The sequence below is a fragment of the Cheilinus undulatus genome, linkage group 17 (assembly GCF_018320785.1).
Source record: "Cheilinus undulatus linkage group 17, ASM1832078v1, whole genome shotgun sequence".
Taxonomy (NCBI): domain Eukaryota; kingdom Metazoa; phylum Chordata; class Actinopteri; order Labriformes; family Labridae; genus Cheilinus; species Cheilinus undulatus.
Window position 1 is genome coordinate 44,119,924 of NC_054881.1, and position 23,950 is coordinate 44,143,873.

General features: G+C 39.8%; 1 protein-coding gene across 4 annotated transcripts in view; it reads left to right on the plus strand.

Moving 5' to 3' along the window:
- dennd1a (DENN/MADD domain containing 1A) overlaps positions 1 to 23,950 on the plus strand; it is a 32,291-nt gene that overhangs the window by 1,396 nt on the left and 6,945 nt on the right. For 2 of the 4 annotated variants that reach the window (XM_041811553.1, XM_041811555.1), the window contains exons 2-9: positions 4,811 to 4,875; positions 8,184 to 8,227; positions 13,848 to 13,897; positions 14,227 to 14,346; positions 14,785 to 14,854; positions 16,152 to 16,232; positions 16,315 to 16,368; positions 16,978 to 17,088. In XM_041811553.1, coding sequence (XP_041667487.1) covers positions 4,811 to 4,875; positions 8,184 to 8,227; positions 13,848 to 13,897; positions 14,227 to 14,346; positions 14,785 to 14,854; positions 16,152 to 16,232; positions 16,315 to 16,368; positions 16,978 to 17,088 — 595 coding nt within the window. Of the gene's footprint in view, positions 1 to 4,251; positions 4,592 to 4,810; positions 4,876 to 5,580; positions 5,694 to 8,183; positions 8,228 to 13,847; positions 13,898 to 14,226; positions 14,347 to 14,784; positions 14,855 to 16,151; positions 16,233 to 16,314; positions 16,369 to 16,977; positions 17,089 to 23,950 lie in introns of those variants that run through there. The other 2 variants (XM_041811556.1, XM_041811554.1) reach the window with 2 other exon arrangements.

Sequence of the window (23,950 nt, forward strand, 5' to 3'; positions counted from 1 at the left end):
TGAGTGAACTACCGCAGGATGACTACTGTAGCACATCTACATGAGTGAACTACAACAGAATGACTACTGTAGCACATCTACGTGAGTGAACTACAGCAGGATGACTACTGTAGCACGTCTACGTGAGTAAACTACAGCAGGATGACTACTGTAGCACATCTACATGAGTGAACTACAGCAGGATGACTACTGTAGCATGTCTACATGAATAAACTACAACAGGATGACTACTGTAGCACGTCTATGTGAGTGAACTACAGAAGGATGATTACTGTAGCACATCTAAGTGAGTGAACTACAACAGAATGACTACTGTAGCACATCTACATGAGTGAACTACAGCAGGATGACTACTGTAGCATGTCTACATGAATAAACTACAACAGGATGACTACTGTAGTACGTCTACATGAGTGAACTACAGAGGGATGACTACTGTAGCATGTCTACATTAGTGAACTACAGAGGGATGACTACTGTAGCATGTCTACATGAGTGAACTACAGAGGGATGACTACTGTAGCATGTCTACATTAGTGAACTACAGAGGGATGACTACTGTAGCATGTCTTCATGAGTGATCTACAGCAGGATGACTACTGTAGCATGTCTACATGAGTGAACTGCAGCAGGATGACTACTGTAGCACATCTACATGGGTGAACTACAGAGGGATGACTACTGTAGCACTTCTACATGAGTGAACTACAGAGGGATGACTACTGTAGCACATCTACATGAGTGAACTACAGCAGGATGACTACTGTAGCACATCTACATGAGTGAACTACAGAGGGATGACTACCGTAGCATGTCTACATGAGTGAACTACAGAGGGATGACTACTGTAGCATGTCTACATGAGTAAACTACAGCAGGATGATTACTGTAGCACATCTAAGTGAGTGAACTACCACAGGATGACTACTGAAGCACGTCTAAATGAGTGAACTACAACAGAATGACTACTGTAGCACGTCTACGTGAGTAAACTACAGCAGGATGACTACTGTAGCACGTTTACGTGAGTGAACTACAGCAGGATGATTACTGTAGCACATCTACATGAGTAAACTACAGCAAGATGACTACTGTAGCACTTCTACGTGAGTGAACTACAGCAGGATGACTACTGTAGCATGTTTACATGAGTGAACTACAGCAAGATGACTACTGTAGCACATCTACATGAGTGAACTACAGCAGGATGACTACTGTAGCGCGTCTACGTGAGTGAACTACAGCAGGATGACTACTGTAGCACGTCTACATGAGTGAACTACAGCAGGATGACTACTGTAGCACATCTACATGAGTGAACTACAGCATGATGACTACTGTAGCACATCTACATGAGTGAACTACAGCAGGATGACTACTGTAGCACATCTACGTGAGTGAACTACAGCAGGATGACTACTGTAGCACGTCTACGTGAGTAAACTACAGCAGGATGACTACTGTAGCACGTCTACATGAGTGAACTACAGCAGGATGACTACTGTAGCATGTCTACATGAGTGAACTACAGCAGGATGACTACTGTAGCACGTCTACGTGACTGAGCTACAGCAGGATGACTACTGTAGCACATCTACATGAGTGAACTACAGCAGGATGACTACTGTAGCGCGTCTACGTGAGTGAACTACAGCAGGATGACTACTGTAGCACGTCTACATGAGTGAACTACAGCAGGATGACTACTGTAGCACATCTAAGTGAGTGAACTACCGCAGGATGACTACTGTAGCACATCTACATGAGTGAACTACAACAGAATGACTACTGTAGCACATCTACGTGAGTGAACTACAGCAGGATGACTACTGTAGCACGTCTACGTGAGTAAACTACAGCAGGATGACTACTGTAGCACATCTACATGAGTGAACTACAGCAGGATGACTACTGTAGCATGTTTACATGAGTGAACTACAGCAGGATGACTACGGTAGCACGTCTACGTGAGTGAACTACAGCAGGATGACTTCTGTAGCATGTCTACATGAGTGACCTATAGCAGGATTATTACTGTAGCACATCTACATGAGTGAACTACAGCAGGATGACTACTGTAGCACGTCTACATGAGTGAACTACAGAGGGATGACTACTGTAGCATGTCTACATGAGTGAACTACAGCAGGATGACTACTGTAGCACATCTACATGAGTGAACTACAGCAGGATGACTACTGTAGCATGTCTACATGAGTAAACTACAGCAGGATGACTACTGTAGCACATCTACATGGGTGAACTACAGAGGGATGACAACTGTAGCACGTCTACATGAGTGAACTACAGCAGGATGACTACTGTAGTACGTCTACATGAGTGAACTACAGAGGGATGACTAACGTAGCATGTCTACATGAGTGAACTACAGAGGGATGACAACTGCAGCATGTCTACATGAGTGAACTACAGAGGGATGACTACTGTAGCATGTCTACATGACTGAACTACAGCAGGATGACTACTGTAGCACATCTACATGAGTGAACTACAGCAGGATGACTACTGTAGCATATCTACATGAGTAAACTACAGCAGGATGACTACTGTAGCACATCTACATGAGTGACCTATAGAGGGATGACTACTGTAGTACGTCTACATGAGTGAACTACAAAGGGATGACTACTGTAGCATGTCTACATTAGTGAACTACAGAGGGATGACTACTGTAGCATGTCTTCATGAGTGATCTACAGCAGGATGACTACTGTAGCATGTCTACATGAGTAAACTACAGCAGGATGACTACTGTAGCACATCTACATGAGTGACCTATAGAGGGATGACTACTGTAGTACGTCTACATGAGTGAACTACAGAGGGATGACTACTGTAGCATGTCTTCATGAGTGATCTACAGCAGGATGACTACTGTAGCACGTCTACATGAGTGAACTGCAGCAGGATGACTACTGTAGCACATCTACATGAGTGAACTACAGAGGGATGACTACTGTAGCATGTCTACATGACTGAACTGCAGCAGGATGACTACTGTAGCACATCTACATGAGTGAACTACAGAGGGATGACTACTGTAGCATGTCTACATGAGTGAACTACAGAGGGATGACTACTGTAGCATGTCTACATGACTGAACTACAGCAGGATGACTACTATAGCACGTCTACATGACTGAACTACAGCAGGATGACTACTATAGCACATCTACATGAGTGACCTACAGAGGGATGACTACTGTAGCATGTCTACATGAGTAAACTACAGCAGGATGACTACTGTAGCACATCTACATGGGTGAACTACAGAGGGATGACTACTGTAGCACATCTACATGAGTGAACTACAGAGGGATGACTACTGTAGCACATCTACATGAGTGAACTACAGAGGGATGACTACTGTAGCACATCTACATGAGTGAACTACAGAGGGGTGACTACTGTAGCATGTCTACATGAGTAAACTACAGCAGGATGACTACTGTAGCACATCTACATGGGTGAACTACAGAGGGATGACTACTGTAGCACATCTACATGAGTGAACTACAGAGGGATGACTACTGTAGCACATCTACATGAGTGAACTACAGAGGGATGACTACTGTAGCATGTCTACATTAGTGAACTACAGAGGGATGACTACTGTAGCATATCTTCATGAGTGATCTACAGCAGGATGACTACTGTAGCATGTCTACATGAGTAAACTACAGCAGGATGACTACTGTAGCACATCTACATGAGTGACCTATAGAGGAATGACTACTGTAGTACGTCTACATGAGTGAACTACAGAGGGATGACTACTGTTGCATGTCTACATGAGTAAACTACAGCAGGATGACTACTGTAGCACATCTACATGAGTGACCTATAGAGGGATGACTACTGTAGTACGTCTACATGAGTGAACTACAGAGGGATGACTACTGTAGCATGTCTACATTAGTGAACTACAGAGGGATGACTACTGTAGCATATCTTCATGAGTGATCTACAGCAGGATGACTACTGTAGCATGTCTACATGAGTAAACTACAGCAGGATGACTACTGTAGCACATCTACATGAGTGACCTATAGAGGAATGACTACTGTAGTACGTCTACATGAGTGAACTACAGAGGGATGACTACTGTAGCATGTCTACATTAGTGAACTACAGCAGGATGACTACTGTAGCATGTCTACATGAGTAAACTACAGCAGGATGACTACTGTAGCACATCTACATGAGTGACCTATAGAGGGATGACTACTGTAGTACGTCTACATGAGTGAACTATAGAGGGATGACTACTGTAGTACGTCTACATTAGTGAACTACAGCAGGATGACTACTGTTGCATGTCTACATTAGTGAACTACAGCAGGATGACTACTGTAGCATGTCTACATGAGTAAACTACAGCAGGATGACTACTGTAGCATATCTTCATGAGTGATCTACAGCAGGATGACTACTGTAGCATGTCTACATTAGTGAACTACAGAGGGATGACTACTGTAGCATGTCTACATTAGTGAACTACAGAGGGATGACTACTGTAGCATGTCTACATTAGTGAACTACAGAGGGATGACTACTGTAGCACGTCTACGTGAGTGAACTAATTGTCTTCATTTTAACCAGCTGTTTTCATGGTAAAATGTAAGAAGTTAGCTTTGCAGTGTTGTGAGGACGTTGTGATGCTGCTGATGTTGGACCAGCGGAGAATGACTGCCTTAAAGAATACATGAGAGCCACTTCTGAGGATGCTTGTGTTTCTCTGACCAGTCCATCCTCAGATTCTAACCTTTAATCTTCTCTCATGCTGCAGGGAGAGCCCTGAGTCCACGTTTGAGGTTTATCTGGAGGTCTCACAGCCAGGAGTACACACCTCTGGTAAGCATCTGAACATGAGCCTGATGATATCAGAGCTAATGTTTATCAGGCTGTGCATGCATTTTTGGATGCTGTGATGCCACTTTATGTCAGACCAGGACCCAGTATTTACTTTAAACTGATCCAGAACATAAACACGACCCCCTAAGAGAACCTTTACAGTAAACAGAAGATAGCATGTCCCAGTTTTTATGGAAGGATCACAGGATTTATCAGGATTCTTTTTCATCAAGTTTCTGACCAGAGCAGCCAGGTCCAGACTAGTTCAGGTTCAGACTGGTTCAGGTCCAGACTAGTTCAGGTTCAGACTGGTTCAGGTCCAGACTAGTTCAGGTTCAGACTGGTTCAGGTTCAGACTGGTTCAGGTCCAGACTGGTCCATGACATGATCTAGTCCTGGGAGACCATCTACCAAAGGTTTCTGTCTCTGCTGTCTGACTCCATGGAGCTCATTTTTGCCTTTTTAAAATTCTGATGTAGAATATCTCAGTGATGGTGATGATGATGATGATGAGCGTCCATCAGTGTCCATCCACCAGCCCTGTCAGGATGATAAACATGCTGACTGTGGAAGAGTTCTTGTGTCTCGGCTCTCTCGTAGCCCGGTGGAAGCGTGTGGGTGTGGCTAAGATAATCTCCATCTTTCTGGTTTCTCTGAAGGTTTTATTTTATTCTGTGACTCATCAGACTTCCTGGGTACTGAGTGGGCGGCTGGTTTCTAAGAATTTCTTCTTCCTGTTGGAGTTTTGTTCCTTGCATCACTTCCTGTTTAGACTTCAAGATGGCCAATGGTAGAGGGCGAGTCACGAACACAAACACGTGAGAATCTGCTGGAGTCTGATCCTGATTCTGGTTTTAAATCTGCAGGCTGATGTATTTCAGACCTTTATATCAGAGCATCGTAGCTTTAATGTTTGATAAATGAAGGGACAGGCTGTTTGCAGGTTCTTCAGCTTTTATCATCCTCACTCATTGTCTGTATGTTCAGAGGATAACTAAACTTACATTTATGATAAAGGGTGCAGGTTTATCTGGTAGAGCAGGGTCCTCATACAGATGCTGGATCACTTTACTGTTTGGTGCACGTCTCCCCCCGACTCTTTCTCCTCAAACCTCAAGTCTCCCTTCAGCTGTCCTTTCAAAATAGAGCCAAAAAGTCCCTAAATAATCCTAAAATAACCTTAAATCTGTTAAATGGGATATCAAAACATGCAGTCATCTCTAACCCTCAGAAGTAGGGATGCACCATATTGGATTACAGATTCCTTTTAGCCGATATCGATATGACATTTAAATATGCTTCTTAGACAAGACATCTCAGTCCTTTGGGACACTCTTTAAGGTTTAAGGATGACCAAGGAAACAAACTTTAGTCCTTAAAAAACACTTTAAAGTTTAAAGCGATACTTCAGCATTTTGGCAAATTCGTCCATTGCCATAATCCCTGTAGTCTCAGTAATAGGTTCGTTACCTTCAGTTGTCGGTGCAAGCTATTTTTAGATCACCGCTGCCGAGTTCGGACCTGCTGTGCCAACTCAATGTAAGCAGACGGTATTCCGGCTTTCCCTCATCAAACTCATCAAATACACAATCCAACAACTCCAAAACGCTCTGGTGGACGAGTTGTGACCTGAACATTCACCACGCTACGAAATAACCATGGAACATTACGAGACGGAGATGTTTTAAAGCTGAATGCAAAGCTGGAACTACACTCCAGACATGGCTGCTGCACTGTGTCACTCCGTCCAGCGGTTTACTCAAGAAATAGTTCTGAGTATTTGCTTCATGTATCATAATGTTACATAATTATCTGTTATTATTTCATAGCGTGGTGAATGTGCAGGTCACAACTTGTCCACTGCATCTGTAGAAACGTCTCCTCTGTGAGCCGTCAGAGACGTCAAACTTATGTGGCGTTTATGATGTGGTTATAAACCTGAGTGGGGTTCAGCCTCCATGTCTCTGAGGGTCCATGGGCTCTGCTGCAGCAATAAGAACACCACGGACATAAAGACTCTCACATCGGCGTGTGATAAAAGCTACAGGAGGGAAAGGTGGTCACATGACACGCATGCTGCTGCACACGCTGCAGGATTTAACACCAGACTAGTGCTAAATGTTCAGACTGATGGGACTGTTCTTCTGGGCACCAGACTTTTAAAAGTAATCGAGTAATCAGTGATTCTACCTACAGCCTTGACATGAGGGCTAGAACAATGAAGGAAACTAAAAGCATTTATCTGCAGATAGATTTTTAAACTCCTGCACGCTCTCCAACATTTATTTATGTGTCCCTTTATCAGACAAACCTGATGTTTGAAACACACATATATTTTTAAGTTGGACGGTATGTAAGCGTTTCCTTCCCTCTGACGCTCCTGTCCTAAGAAACCCATGTTTGAAGCAGTTTTTCCTACGCTAACCTTTGCCCTGAAATTCACAACACAAGCAATGAGGGCACTTTTAACTGCTTTTCTCCCTCATCATGTAACACTCATCCATGAAACCAAACAGTATGTACACCTCATGGATAGCATTTTTATGACCAGACGGAGGTGAGCAGTGCGTCTCATCTCCTCTTGGCTCAGAAATGCCGGGGGGGGGGGTACAGTAACAGAACGGCAGGTTACATCTAGGGCTGAACTAATTGGGAAAACAATCTAATTGTGATTTTTTTTTTACTCAATAATTCAGTTGTAATTTGAAATGCAATTATTCCTTTAGTTCATCAGCTTGTGTATTTTCCAACAACTGCAACAATAAAGCATTCTACAACCAACACACTGTTAGTCTAAAAGAGCTCAGCAATACTGAAAAAACCCTTATTGTGATGATTCTGACTTGTAATGCAAACTGGATATATATTGTTTTACTGGAGGGAGATCAAAACATGAAGAAAGGATGATTTCTGGTAGACTATTCTAAAACAATTGCCCTTCAGTGATTGCACCATTATGTAATTCATAAAATCTCCGCTTATTTGGACACAAATTTCAGGTTGAAGAAATATTGCACCTTCTGCAATTTGAAAATTGCAGCAGGCCATATTTGTGATTTAAACTGTTTTTTATTGAACTGCCCTGGTTTGATCTAACATCCACAGCAGTGATAATCACACGGCTCCATCATGACACAAGAGGCGTGACCATTCTAGCACATTTTTATAGAGCTATCTCAGTACTGTAGGATCTCCACTAAATATAATGATAACACAGGAGCAGTCTGATGAAGGTGTTATAACCCTGACCCTATCTCTGTGTAAATATTCCTCCTACTGCAGCTTTAATCTGGGTTTGTCTCTGACAGGGCCGGAGGTGAGGAGGCAGTATCCTGTGGACTACACAGACCAGGTTTGAAACTACAAATACTTCACTAGTTTCTTCGTCCTACCAATCATTCTGTCTCATAAATATTCTTCACTCTTTTTTAAATATTCTGATTAATATTATTTTTAGACCATATCCTCCACATAAATCTGTGCACTAATTCCAGTAGATAAACCAAATTCAAACTCAGTATTATCAGCACATACAGTCATGGACCAAAGCATTGGCACCCCTGGGATTTTTCCAGAAAATACACCATTTCTCCCAGAAATTGCTGCAATTACAAATGTTTTTGGTGTACATGTGTTTATTTCCTTCATGTTCATTGGAACAACAAAAAATCTGAAGAAAAAAGAAAATTTGACATAATTTTACACAAAATTCAAAAAATGGGCCAGACATAATGATTGTCCCCCTTTTAAAACTGTGGGTAAATCATTTTATTCCCAGCATGTGATGCTCATTTAAACTCACCTGTGGCAGTAACAGGTGCTGCAATCTAGAAATCACACCTGAAGCCAGTTAGAATGTCTAAAAGTTGACTCAGCCTTTGTGTTGTGTGTCTGTGTGTGTCACACCAAGCATGGAGGAGAGAAAGAGGAGCCCAGAACTGTCTGAGGACTTAAGAAGCAAAATTGTGGAAAAATCTGAACAATCTCAAGGTTAAAGACCATCTCCAGAGATCCTGAGATTCCTTTGTCCACTGTGTGTAATATAATCTAGAAGTTTATAACCATGGAGCTGTGGCTAATCTCCCTGGACGTGGACGGAAGAGAAAAACTGACAAAAGAATGCAACGCAGTAGGGCTGCACGATTTTGGCTAAAAACAAAATCTTGATTTTTTTTTCTCTGAAATCTCGATTTTTGATTTTCGATTGCGATTTTTTGGTAAAACCACTAAGGATAACAGAATAAATTATTTCAATTTTCTATTTCATAAATTGGCAAACAGTTTGAATAAATTTCAAGTGCAAACCTTAAAGACAGATCAATCCCCTTGGTATTAATAAAGTGAAACCTCACTTTCACCAAACTCAAAAATGAACAGGTTCTTCTTTGTCAAAATGAAGTTCACTATTTTGGGAATACAGTGAAAATGAAAGAACCAAACAAATATGAATACCCCTTGGGATTAAGTGACATTCTAACCTGTCTCGGCTTTCAGCAAACTCCACTTAGAAAAAAAAAGACTATCCTCTTGAAAAAGGATGAATGAATAAAGTGCTTGAAAAAATATTTTGTATCCCTGAGGCAAAAAAAATAACTATTATTATGTTATTTGCATGCTACATGTCTGATGGGGAAAAAACACTTGTGCAAATGAAATAAATGTTATTTGTATGCTAAATAACAAAATCATATGAGACTCTCATATGATCTATCACAATGAGAGAGGTAGAGGTGCTTCTGTAATGTCAGTCTTACATTGTTTCAGTTACTAATTGCATTTGCTAAAGTCACATTTGCAATTGCAAGTTTTTGCCAGGAACATAAGCCGGTCTACAACATCTGGCTTGTGGGATGCTCTGTGGCATGTTACAGTGTTCCCTCCAACACTACAGCGCCTCTCCGACGGGGCACTTGTTGCAGGGATTGAGAGGTATTTCATGGCTAGCTTGCTGAGCCTTGGAAAGTTGTCTTCATGTTTCTTTCACCACTGAAGTGGATCAGCATCCTCGTTTATCTCAGGGGTCAACAGGTAGGTTTCCAGCTCTGTTCTAATTTTGTCCGCCTCTGACAAAGAGGAAGAGGGCACACTCTTTTCTGGAAGAAGCTCGCCAAGCTCCTCCTCTTTTTCAGCACAGGGCCAGGGCCAGGCTGAGCTTCTTCTCTGTCCTGGTGCACCTGCACAGCTGGGCCAGGCTCTGGAGTGGTTTTGTCAGTAGGCAGATGCAGCAGCTCTGCGACAGCTCTTTTCTTAATGTGTTCCACCCTCTCAGGGCAAATGTACATTGTGCAGAACCTGGGATCCATAAGTGAGGCCATGTCCATGAGTTGGTCTTGGTCAGGGTCACTGTATTTGTCAGTCATGTAACTCAGAATGTTTTTTTTGATATTTTTTGTGAGCTCAGTGTCTTCATCTTCTGGCTTGAGGAGACTGCTTCTGAACATGCTGAGAGTTGGCTTAATGAAGGAGACAGTCACATAACTCTCCCCAGACAGCGCATCAGTGAAGTCTTGAAGTGGTTTGACAGCTTTATTCACTGACTCCAGTACCTCAAGGTCTTGCCAGGTGGGCACAAGGTGCCTGCATTTCTTGTCTGATGCCAGGACGCGTGCTATGGGTTTCTCTCGTTCCAGGAAACGTTCTATCATCGCTTGTCTGGATCCCCGCCTGGTAGGGGACTCTGTGGTGAGCTGATGAACGGGTAGGCCGAGCTCTGTCTGTACTGCAGTCAGCTCTGTCTTCTTCTCCAACTATATGAAAAAGCACTGACGACCTTCTAACAAAGCCCGATGGCACGATCAGTCCGTGGGTCCTTCACACCGTTCTCTGTATAAAAATAAAGAAGAACAAACAACACTGTGATATCTCATGGACTACAATCACATATAACAGTAAGAGGCTAAATGTTGATGCATTTAGGATTGACACACACACACACGTGTCATATGCTTAAATATCTTTTTCAATGTATTGCATGTATACATGTGTGCATTTTGAAGATATATCATAAAAATGAAATAAAAATGTTTTTTATTTAAGTCTTAAATCACCTTTAATTTAACAGAGTTCAAGTGAAAGTGTTGACCTTCATTAATCTAATAAGGGGTAACTTATTTTCAAAGCACTGCACTTCAGATAAGTGATATTTGTTTTACAAAGGTCAATCAGGTTTTTTTGTTGAAATAGACCCTACATAAGCCATCTGGGCTTCTTCCCTCTTCTGCACAATAAATATAACTTTTTACTGAGTACATTTTCATCATAACTTTTGTGCAAATAAATAAAACTAAACTTGACACTTACCTATGGCGTTATGCAGTTTGTGCCCAAAGCACTGTAGGTTGGGCCACTTATTCAGTTCAGAGCCTTTATCATATTAGTGCCGCTGTCTGTAGTCATGCAGAAAAGACGGTCTTCACTCAGGTGCCAGGACTCAAGCACATCTCTCAACCCCTGGGCGATCTCTTCACCTCTGTGGTCGTCTGGGAAGAATGAGGTCTGTAGGCAGATATGTTCCAGACTCCACTCGTGACTATGGCTGCATTGTCCGACTGGGCCACATGTCTGTTGTTGCGGAGAAGAACGGCACATCATCCAGTTGCTTTACCACTCCAGCACGTGTGGTGTTGTACAGACAGGGCAACACGACGTCACTAAAATGTTTGCGGCTTGGTAGTTTGTAGTGGGAGTCTATCATGTTCAACATGTGTTTGAACCCAGTCTTCTCAATTGTATATATCGGGACCATGTCTTTAGCGATGTAATATGCCACAGCATCCGTAATGCTTTTCCACTTAGCGTCTGTCTTTGAATATGGGACACCTCGTGAAAATGACGCTGCCAGCGTCGTCTGCTTCCAAGCTGATGGTGTGTTAGCCGCCAACTCTCTCTCCGCAGCCCGCAGTGAAACACACTGCTCCCACTCCGGCAAGTGGTTCTTCTCTAAATGTTGGAACGGGTTTGTGGTGCTTCTACCTTTGGCAGACACGGCCTTCAAACATACTCTACAGCGGGGAGTAGTTTGTTCTTCATCTGACGTTTCAAAGCCGAACCATCTCCACACCACTGACTTTGTATTTCCTTTCTTAGCAACAAAATTGCCTGCAGACGCCATATTTACATATCTTGCTCTGGGCTGCTTCTTCTTCGAATGAAATTCCCGCAGGCTGTACACTAGTGTAATGCTGCCCTCCACAGGCTTATGGTGTAAGCGCACAGCCCAGAGACGTAAGGGAGAGCCGCCGTAATTACCCTAGTGAAAGGGAAAGCTGATTTTGCGATGTTCATATTTTTAACATCGTCCAAACTAAAAAATCCGATTACGATGTAATATTGATTTATCGTGCAGCACTACAACGCAGGATAGTTGGAATGGTGGATAAACATCCTCAGTCAACTTCCACACAGATTCAGGCTGTCCTGCAGACTCAGGGTGCAAAAGTGTCAGCTGGGACCATACGTGGTCATCTGAATGAGATGAAGCGCTATGGCAGGAGACCCAGGAGAACCCCACTGCTGACAAAGAGACAGAAAAAAGCCAGACTGGAGTTTGCAAAAATGTACCTGAGTAAGCCTCAATCCTTCTGGGAGAACATTTAGTGGACAGATGAGACTAAGGTAGAGCTTTTTGGAAAAGCACGTCATTCTACTGTTTACAGAAAACAGAATGAGGCCTACAAAGAAAAGAACACAGTACCTACAGTCACACATGGAGGAGCTTCAAGGATGTTTTGGGGTTGATTTGCTGCCTCTGGCACTGGGTGCCTTGACTGTGTGCAAGGAATCATGAAATCTGGAGACTATCAAAAGATTTTGGGCCGCAATGTAGAGCCTAGTGTCAGAAAGCTGGGTCTGGGTCAGAGGTCATGGGTGTTCCAGCAGGACAATGACCCCAAACATACCTCAAAAATCACCAAGAAATGGTTGGAGGCAAAGCTGGAGAGTTCTGAAGTGGCCAGCAATGAGTCCAGATCTAAATCCCGTTGAACACCTATGGAGAGATCTCAGAACTGCTGTTGAAGAAGCACCCTTCAAATCTGAGAGACCTGGAGCAGTTTGGAGAAGAAGAGTGGTCCAAAATTCCAGCTGAGAGGAGTAAGAAGCTTGTTGATGGTTAGAGGAAGTGATTGGTTTCAGTTTTTTTTTTTCCAAGGGGGTGAAACCAAATATTAAGTTGAGGGTGCCAACAATTTTGTCCGGCCCATTTTTGAGTTTTGTGTAAAATTTTGTCAATTTTGTCTTTTTTCTTTAGATTTTTTGTGTCGTTCCAATGCACATAAAGGAAATAAACACATGTATACCAAAAACATTTGTAATTGCAATAATTTCTGGGAGAAATGGTGTATTTTCTGGAAAAATTCCAGGGGTTCAATACTTTGGTCCATGACTGTATTTCTAATTTAAATACCATCTATGGTGGTGATCTAACCATCAGCGTGCTCCTGGTTCTAATCTGTGTATGAAGCTCCAGTCAGTCATTCTAAACCTGTTTATCATGTCGGCCTGTTTCTGATACATGAGTACATCTGAGGGAAGGGGGATGAGCGAGCTCCTCCTGTTTGTAATATGTTAATCTAAAATGAAAATGATATTTTCTGTTGTATTTGTGTCTTTGGGACTCTCTAGAAAAAGAGATGCTGCTTCTCAAGGGGTTCTCCTTTACAAAAAACTCACTTTTTACATCTTTAGTGGATGGACTCTATAGTCAGCAGGGAGCAGAACCTGATGCTGACCTGAGTGGTGTTCTCTTCTTTCTCCTTCTTGGTGGATTTATAAACCAGCTCTACTCATTCCTCCACCTGTCTGAGACTGTTTCTGAGATAAATACATGCTATCTGTAGTATCTGGAGGACAGTATTACTGATGTGAAAGCAGACCAACGTGGTCATGTTACATAACAAAAAGCTCACACAGTTTTCCTTCTGTTCCGTCTGTGTGCTTCTGTTTTCTCTAATCCTTTAATTTGTGTCTGACAGGAAACTCTGAACACGGTGCCCAAGTTCTGCTTCCCCTTCTGCATGGACAGGTACACGAACACGACCACGCTTCAGCGCCGTTTTTGAGATCCTCAGACTCAGAGTGGTTCTGCAGGTTATCTCTGAAATAATCCAGTTTCTGTGAGGAGAAAGTGCTCAGATACAAACTTTAAAGCTGCAGATCTCCTGCTGCAGTATTTCTGCTCCGATAAAGCTCATCAGCAGCCTGTATGAATTAATTAATGAGAGACAGCAGTGATGTCCTTCAGCAGCTCAAAGATGTCCTTCTGGGGACAGAATGAGCTGCAGGCTGTGATGAATGATCTCCTTCCTGTCGTTTTTATGCCTCCTCTTCCTCTCTCTGTCTGTGTCCCTGCAGCCTGACCGTGAACCAGGTTGGTCAGAACTTCACGTTCGTGTTGACCGACATCGAGAGCAAACAGAGATTTGGTTTCTGTCGTCTCTCCTCCGGCGCTCACACCTGCTACTGCATCCTCAGGTCAGTCTCCGTCTCTGTGGGGTCAGAGTTTCTCTATAAAGTTACTTTTACTCAGACACCCCTGAAGATTTCTAAAAAGTGTAAGGCCTTGAAATCCTCCTGATCTGGTTCACACATGCACCTCACAGTAGGAGACTCTGTCAGACCAACACAGTCCACCATACACAGCTATGATGAGAAGATCTGTCTTTATGTTAATGCTGCCTGTAGTCTGATGTTTTTGCTCTGTGATCAAAAGAGAGAGGTCAGTCCTGGAGAACAAAGAAACAGAGACCTCATGTTTACTGAAGGAATGAATCAGCTGATAATGGAGGAATTACCTGAGTTTTCAATGCAGCCGCTGACATCGCCCCCTGCTGGACATTAAACATGCAGGATTAGGTTACTGTTTAAACCTGATGTTTGTGTGAACATGTGACGTCGTGTCTCTGTTCTCAGCTACCTGCCATGGTTTGAAGTCTTCTACAAGCTGCTGAACATCCTGGCTGATTACACCATCAAAGGGCAGGTGGGTGGAGTTCTCATTCATAAGTCTGCTGTCAGTTTCTCCTCTTAAACACGGCTGTTCGTCTGTCAGAGCTACCCTAACCCCCCATTAAAGCTCCTGTTCCTGACAGCTACCCTAATCTCTCTTTAAAGCTCCTGTTCCTCTCACTGACAGCTACCCTAACCTCTCTTTAAAGCTCCTGTTCCTCTCACTGACGGCTACCCTAACCTCTCTTTAAAGCTCCTCTCACTGACCGCTACCCTAATCTCTCTTTAAAGCTCCTGTTCCTCTCACTGACAGCTACCCTAACCTCTCTTTAAAGCTCCTCTCACTGACCGCTACCCTAACCTCTCTTTTAAGCTCCTCTCACTGACAGCTACCCTAATCTCTCTTTAAAGCTCCTGTTCCTCTCACTGACAGCTACCCTAACCTCTCTTTAAAGCTCCTCTCACTGACCGCTACCCTAACCTCTCTCTAAAGCTCCTGTTCCTCTCACTGACCGCTACCCTAACCTCTCTCTAAAGCTCCTGTTCCTCTCACTGACCGCTACCCTAACCTCTCTCTAAAGCTCCTGTTCCTCTCACTGACCGCTACCCTAACCTCTCTTTAAAGCTCCTGTTCCTCTCACTGACCGCTACCCTAACCTCTCTTTAAAGCTCCTCTCACTGACCGCTACCCTAACCTCTCTCTAAAGCTCCTGTTCCTCTCACTGACCGCTACCCTAACCTCTCTTTAAAGCTCCTCTCACTGACCGCTACCCTAACCTCTCTTTAAAGCTCTTCTCACTGACGGCTACCCTAACCTCTCTTTAAAGCTCCTGTTCCTCTCACTGACGGCTACCCTAACCTCTCTTTAAAGCTCCTCTCACTGACCGCTATCCTAACCTCTCTTTAAAGCTCCTGTTCCTCTCACTGACCGCTACCCTAACCTCTCTTTAAAGCTCCTCTCACTGACCGCTACCCTAACCTCTCTTTAAAGCTCCTCTCACTGACCGCTATCCTAACCTCTCTTTAAAGCTCCTCTCACTGACCGCTACCCTAACCTCTCTTTAAAGCTCCTGTTCCTCTCACTGACGGCTACCCTAACCTCTCTTTAAAGCTCCTCTCACTGACCGCTACCCTAACCTCTCTTTAAAGCTCCTGTTCCTCTCACTGACGGCTACCCTAACCTCTCTTTAAAGCTCCTCTCACTGACCGCTACCCTAACCTCTCTTTAAAGCTCCTGTTCCTCTCACTGATGTGTTGAGCTACCCTCAGACATTAAAGGACTTTAAAACATGCTGTTTAGTGCTCATTAAAGCTGATTTTGTCTGTTTCAGGAGAGTAACTGGCAGGAGCTGCTGGTGTCTCTTCACACACTCCCGATCCCTGAGCCTGGAGTCCCCGTTCATCTGGGCGTGGTGAGTCTGGTTTTGATCTGACAGAATAACTTCATGGAAGTGTAGCGCTGATATCTGATCTGTTGTTTTGGTGTATCTGCAGCATTCCTTCTTCACCGTGCCTGACACAGGGGAACTCCCCAGCATACCTGAGAATGTGAGTGCTGTCATTTCATTCATGCTGGATGATTTTACCTGCAAACAGCTGAAATCCTCCACGTGGCCGAGAAGGAAGGAGTCTAAAACAGCTGATAGAGGAGTTTATTTTTGATCCATTTCTAATTCATTTTTGATCATTTAGGAATCTTAGCCTGATCGATAGTGACTGGGCTGTGACAACCAATGGCAGGCTGGTCTGTGCACGTTTAAACACTTAAAACTGGAGGACAGAGCCTGAATGACTGATAATACAGAGAGAGACACAGAGAGGCCGTGACGTGTCCCTCTGAGTCTCTGCAGACAGGAACTGCTTTAAATAATGACTCAAATTCATTATTCTACAGTTCTACTGTGTGCAGGAGTTTAGCTGTAATATTTGGTGACAGCCTAAATTCAAGTGTCTAAGACTTCGGCTTCTGTTACCACCCTGTCACAGAGGGGTTAAAGGTCATGTTAGTTTTTTGAAATATTATTTTAAAGTTGAAAGTTTCGGCATTTGAAGCTACTCTGTGCGCCCTCACATTTGACGTATTTACTCTCAGACCATGTCACTGATACTGAATCATGACTGCTCCTCCTTTCCTCTGGTTGTGTTTGATTCCTGCAGAGAAACCTAACCGAGTATTTTGTAGCAGTAGATGTCAATAACATGCTCCACCTGTACGCTAGTATGCTCTATGAACGCCGAATCCTCATCTGCTGTAGCAAACTAAGCACTGTGAGTACATCCACTTCCTGTTTCTATCTCTGGTAAACATCTGAGCATCTTTGACTGATAAGATCAGAAAGTTTGAACCTACAAATATATGTAATAAACACTAACAATTACACACAATACACTCTAACAATTACACACAATACACTCTAACAATTACACACAATACACTCTAACAATTACACACAATACACTCTAACAATTACACACAATACACACTAACAATTACACACAATACACTCTAACAATTACACACAATACACTCTAACAATTACACACAATACACACTAACAATTACACCTAATACACACAAACAATTACACACAATACACTCTAACAATTACACACAATACACACTAACAATTACACAACACACTCAAACAATTACAAACAATAAACTAACAATGACACACAATACACTCTAACAATTACACACAATACACACTAACAATTACACACAATACACTCTAACAATTACACACAATACACTCTAACAATTACACACAATACACTCTAACAATTAAACACAATACACACTAACAATTACACCTAATACACACTAACAATTACACACAATACACACTAACAATTACACACAATACACACTAACAATTACACACAATACACACTAACAATTACACACAATACACTCTAACAATTACACACAATACACACTAACAATTACACACAATACACTCTAACAATTACACACAATACACACTAACAATTACACAACACACTCAAACAATTACAAACAATAAACTAACAATGACACACAATACACTCTAACAATTACACACAATACACACTAACAATTACACACAATACACTCTAACAATTACACACAATACACTCTAACAATTACACACAATACACTCTAACAATTACACACAATACACTCTAACAATTACACACAATACACTCTAACAATTACACACAATACACTCTAACAATTACACACAATACACTCTAACAATTACACACAATACACTCTAACAATTACACACAATACACACTAACAATTACACACAATACACTCTAACAATTACACACAATACACCCTAACAATTACACACAATACACACTAACAATTACACACAATACACTCTAACAATTACACGCAATACACACTAACAATTACACACAATACACTCTAACAATTACACGCAATACACACTAACAATTACACACAATACACACTAACAATTACACACAATACACTCTAACAATTACACACAATACTCTCTAACAATTACACACAATACACTCTAACAATTACACACAATACACTAACAATTACACACAATACCCACTAACAATTACACACAATACACACTAGCAATTACACACAATACACTAACAATTACACACAATACACAATAGCAATTACACACAATACACACAAGCAATTACACACAATAAACACTAACAATTACACACAATACACACTAACAATTACACCAATACACACTAACAATTACACAATACACACTAGCAATTACACACAATACACTAACAATTACACACAATACACTAACAATTACACACAATACACTAACAATTACACACAATACACACTAACAATTACACACAATACACTCTAACAATTACACACAATACACACTAACAATAACACACAATACACTAACAATTACACACAATACACTCCTAACAATTACACACAATACACTAACAATTTCACGCAATGCACACTAACAATTACACGCAATGCACACTAACAATTACACACAATACCCACTAACAATTACACACAATACACACTAGCAATTACACACAATACACTAACAATTACACACAATACACAATAGCAATTACACACAATACACACAAGCAATTACACACAATAAACACTAACAATTACACACAATACACACTAACAATTACACCAATACACACTAACAATTACACAATACACACTAGCAATTACACACAATACACTAACAATTACACACAATACACTAACAATTACACACAATACACTCTAACAATTACACACAATACACACTAACAATAACACACAATACACTAACAATTACACACAATACACACCTAACAATTACACACAATACACTAACAATTTCACGCAATGCACACTAACAATTACACGCAATGCACACTAACAATTACACACAATCCACTTTTACAATTACACACATTGCACTCTAACAATTACACACAACACACACTAACAATTACACACAACACTCTCTAACAATTACACACAATACACTCTAACAATTACACACAATACACACTAACAATTACACACAATACACTCTAACAATTACACACAATACACTCTAACAATTACACACAATACACTCTAACAATTACACACAATACACACTAACAATTACACACAATACACTCTAACAATTACACACAATACACTCTAACAATTACACACAATACACTCTAACAATTAAACACAATACACTCTAACAATTACACACAATACACACTAACAATTACACACAATACACTCTAACAATTACACACAATACACTCTAACAATTACACACAATACACTCTAACAATTAAACACAATACACACTAACAATTAAACACAATACACACTAACAATTACACCTAATACACACTAACAATTACACACAATACACACTAACAATTACACACAATACACACTAAAAATCACACACAATACACTCTAACAATTACACACAATACACACTAACAATTACACACAATACACACTAACAATTACACACAATACACACTAACAATTACACGCAATTACACACAATACACACTAGCAATTACACACAATACACACTAACAATAACACACAATACACACTAGCAATTACACACAATACGCTCTAACAATTACACACAATACACTCTAACAATTACACGCAATACACACTAACAATTACACCAAATACACACTAACAATTACACGCAATACACACTAACAATTACACACAATACACACTAACAATTACACACAATACACTCTAACAATTACACACAATACACTCTAACAATTACACACAATACACACTAACAATTACACACAATACACACTAGCAATTACACACAATACACACTAACAATTACATACAATACACACTAACAATTACACACAATACACACTAACAATTACACACAATACACACTAGCAATTACACACAATACACTCTAACAATTACACACAATACACACTAACAATTACACACAATACACACTAACAATAACACACAATACACACTAGCAATTACACACAATACGCTCTAACAATTACACACAATACACTCACAATTACACACAATACACTCTAACAATTACACGCAATACACACTAACAATTACACACAATACACTCTAACAATTACACGCAATACACACTAACAATTACACGCAATACACACTAACAATTACACGCAATACACTCTAACAATTACACGCAATACTCTCTAACAATTACACACAATACACTCTAACAATTACACACAATACACTCTAAACATTACACACAATACACACTAACAATTACATACAATACACACTAACAATTACACACAATACACTAACAATTACACACAATACACACCTAACAATTACACACAATCCACTTTTACAATTACACACAATGCACACTAACAATTACACACAATACTCTCTAACAATTACACACAATACACACTAACAATTACACACAATACACTCTAACAATTACACACAATACACACTAACAATTACACACAATACACACTAACAATTACACACAATACACACAAGCAATTACACACAATACACTCTGACAATTACACACAATACAATTACACACAATGCACACTATAAAATTACACACAATACACACAAAAAATTACACAACACACTCAAACAATTACAAACAATAAACTAACAATGACAAACAATACACTAACAATTAAACACAATACACACTAACAATTGCACACAATACACTAACAGTTACACACAATACACTCTAACAATTACACACAATACACTCTAAACATTACACACAATACACTCTAATAATTACACACAATACACACTAACAATTACATACAATACACTAACAATTACACACAATACACACTAACAATGACACACAATTCACTCTAACAAATACAAACAACACACTAACAATTACACACAATACACACTAACAATTACACACAATACACACTAACAATAACACACAATACACTAACAATTACACACAATACACACCAACAATTACACACAATACACACTAGCAATTACACACAATACGCTCTAACAATTACACACAATACACTCACAATTACACACAATACACTCTAACAATTACACGCAATACACACTAACAATTACACGCAATACACTCTAACAATTACACGCAATACACACTAACAATTACACGCAATACACACTAACAATTACACACAATACACTCTAACAATTACACACAATACTCTCTAACAATTACACACAATACACTCTAACAATTACACACAATACACTCTAAACATTACACACAATACACACTAACAATTACATACAATACACACTAACAATTACACACAATACACTAACAATTACACACAATACACACCTAACAATTACACACAATCCACTTTTACAATTACACACAATGCACACTAACAATTACACACAATACTCTCTAACAATTACACACAATACACACTAACAATTACACACAATACACTCTAACAATTACACTCAATACACACTAACAATTACACACAATACACACTAACAATTACACACAATACACACAAGCAATTACACACAATACACTCTGACAATTACACACAATACAATTACACACAATGCACACTATAAAATTACACACAATACACACAAAAAATTACACAACACACTCAAACAATTACAAACAATAAACTAACAATGACAAACAATACACTAACAATTAAACACAATACACACTAACAGTTGCACACAATACACTAACAGTTACACACAATACACTCTAACAATTACACACAATACACTCTAAACATTACACACAATACACTCTAAACATTACACACAATACACTCTAATAATTACACACAATACACACTAACAATGACACACAATTCACTCTAACAAATACAAACAACACACTAACAATTACACACAATACACTCTATAATTTACACACAATACACACTAACAATTACACACAATACACTAAGAATTACACACAATACACTCTAAACATTACACACAATACACTCTAACATTGACACACAATACACACTGACAATGACACACAATTCACTCTAACAAATACAAACAATACACTAACAATTACACACAATACACTCTAACAATTACACACAATACACACAAAAAATTACGCAACACACTCAAACAATTACAAACAATAAACTAACAATGACACACAATACACTCTAACAATTACACACAATACACTCTAACAATTACACACAATACACTCTAACAATTAAACACAATACACACTAACAATTTCACACAATACACTCTAATAATTACACACAATACACACTAACAATTACAAACAATAAACTAACAATGACACACAATACACTAACAATTACACACAATACACTCTAAAAATTACACACAATACACTCTAACATTGACACACAATACACACTAACAATGACACACAATTCACTCTAACAAATACAAACAATGCACTCTAACAATTACACACAATACACACTAACAATTACACACAATGCACTAACAATTACACACAATACACACTAACAATGACACGCAATACACTCTAACAATTACACAAAATGCACTCTAACAATGACACACAATACACTCTAACAATCCCACACAATACACACTAAAAATTACACACAATACACTAACAATTACACATAATACACTAACACTTACACACAATACACTCTAACAATTACACACAATACACTCTAAAAATTACACACAATACACTCTAACAATTACACACAATACACTCTAACAATGACACACAATACACACTAATAATTGCACACAATACACTAACAATAACACACAATACACTCTAACAATTACACACAATACACTCTAACAATTACACACAATACACACTATCAAGTACACACAATACACACTGACAATTGCACACAATACACACTAACAAGTACACACAATACACACTATCAAGTACACAATACACACTAACAATTACACACAATACACTCTAACAAGTACACACAATACACACTGTCAAGTACACACAATACACACTAACAATTACACACAATACTCTCTTACAATCACACACAATACACTCTAACAATTACACACAATACACACTAACAATTGCACACAACACACTAACAATTACAAACAACACACTCTACCAATTACACACAATCCACTTTTACAATTACACACAATGCACTCTAACAATTACACACAATACACACTAACAATTACACACAATACACACAAAAATTACACCTAATACACTCAAACAATTACAAACAATACACTAACAATTACATACAATACACTCTAACAATTACACACAATACACACTAACAATTAAACACAATACACTAATAATTACACACAATTCACTAACAATTACACACAATACACACTAACAATTACACACAATACACTAACAATTACACACACTATACACTAACAATTACACACAATACACACTAACAATTAAACACAATACACACTAACAATTACAGAAAATTCACACTAACTATTACACACAATACACACTAACATTAACACACAATACACTCACAGTTACACAACATGCACTCTAACAATTACACACAATGCACTCTAACAATTACACACAAAGCACACTAACAATTACAT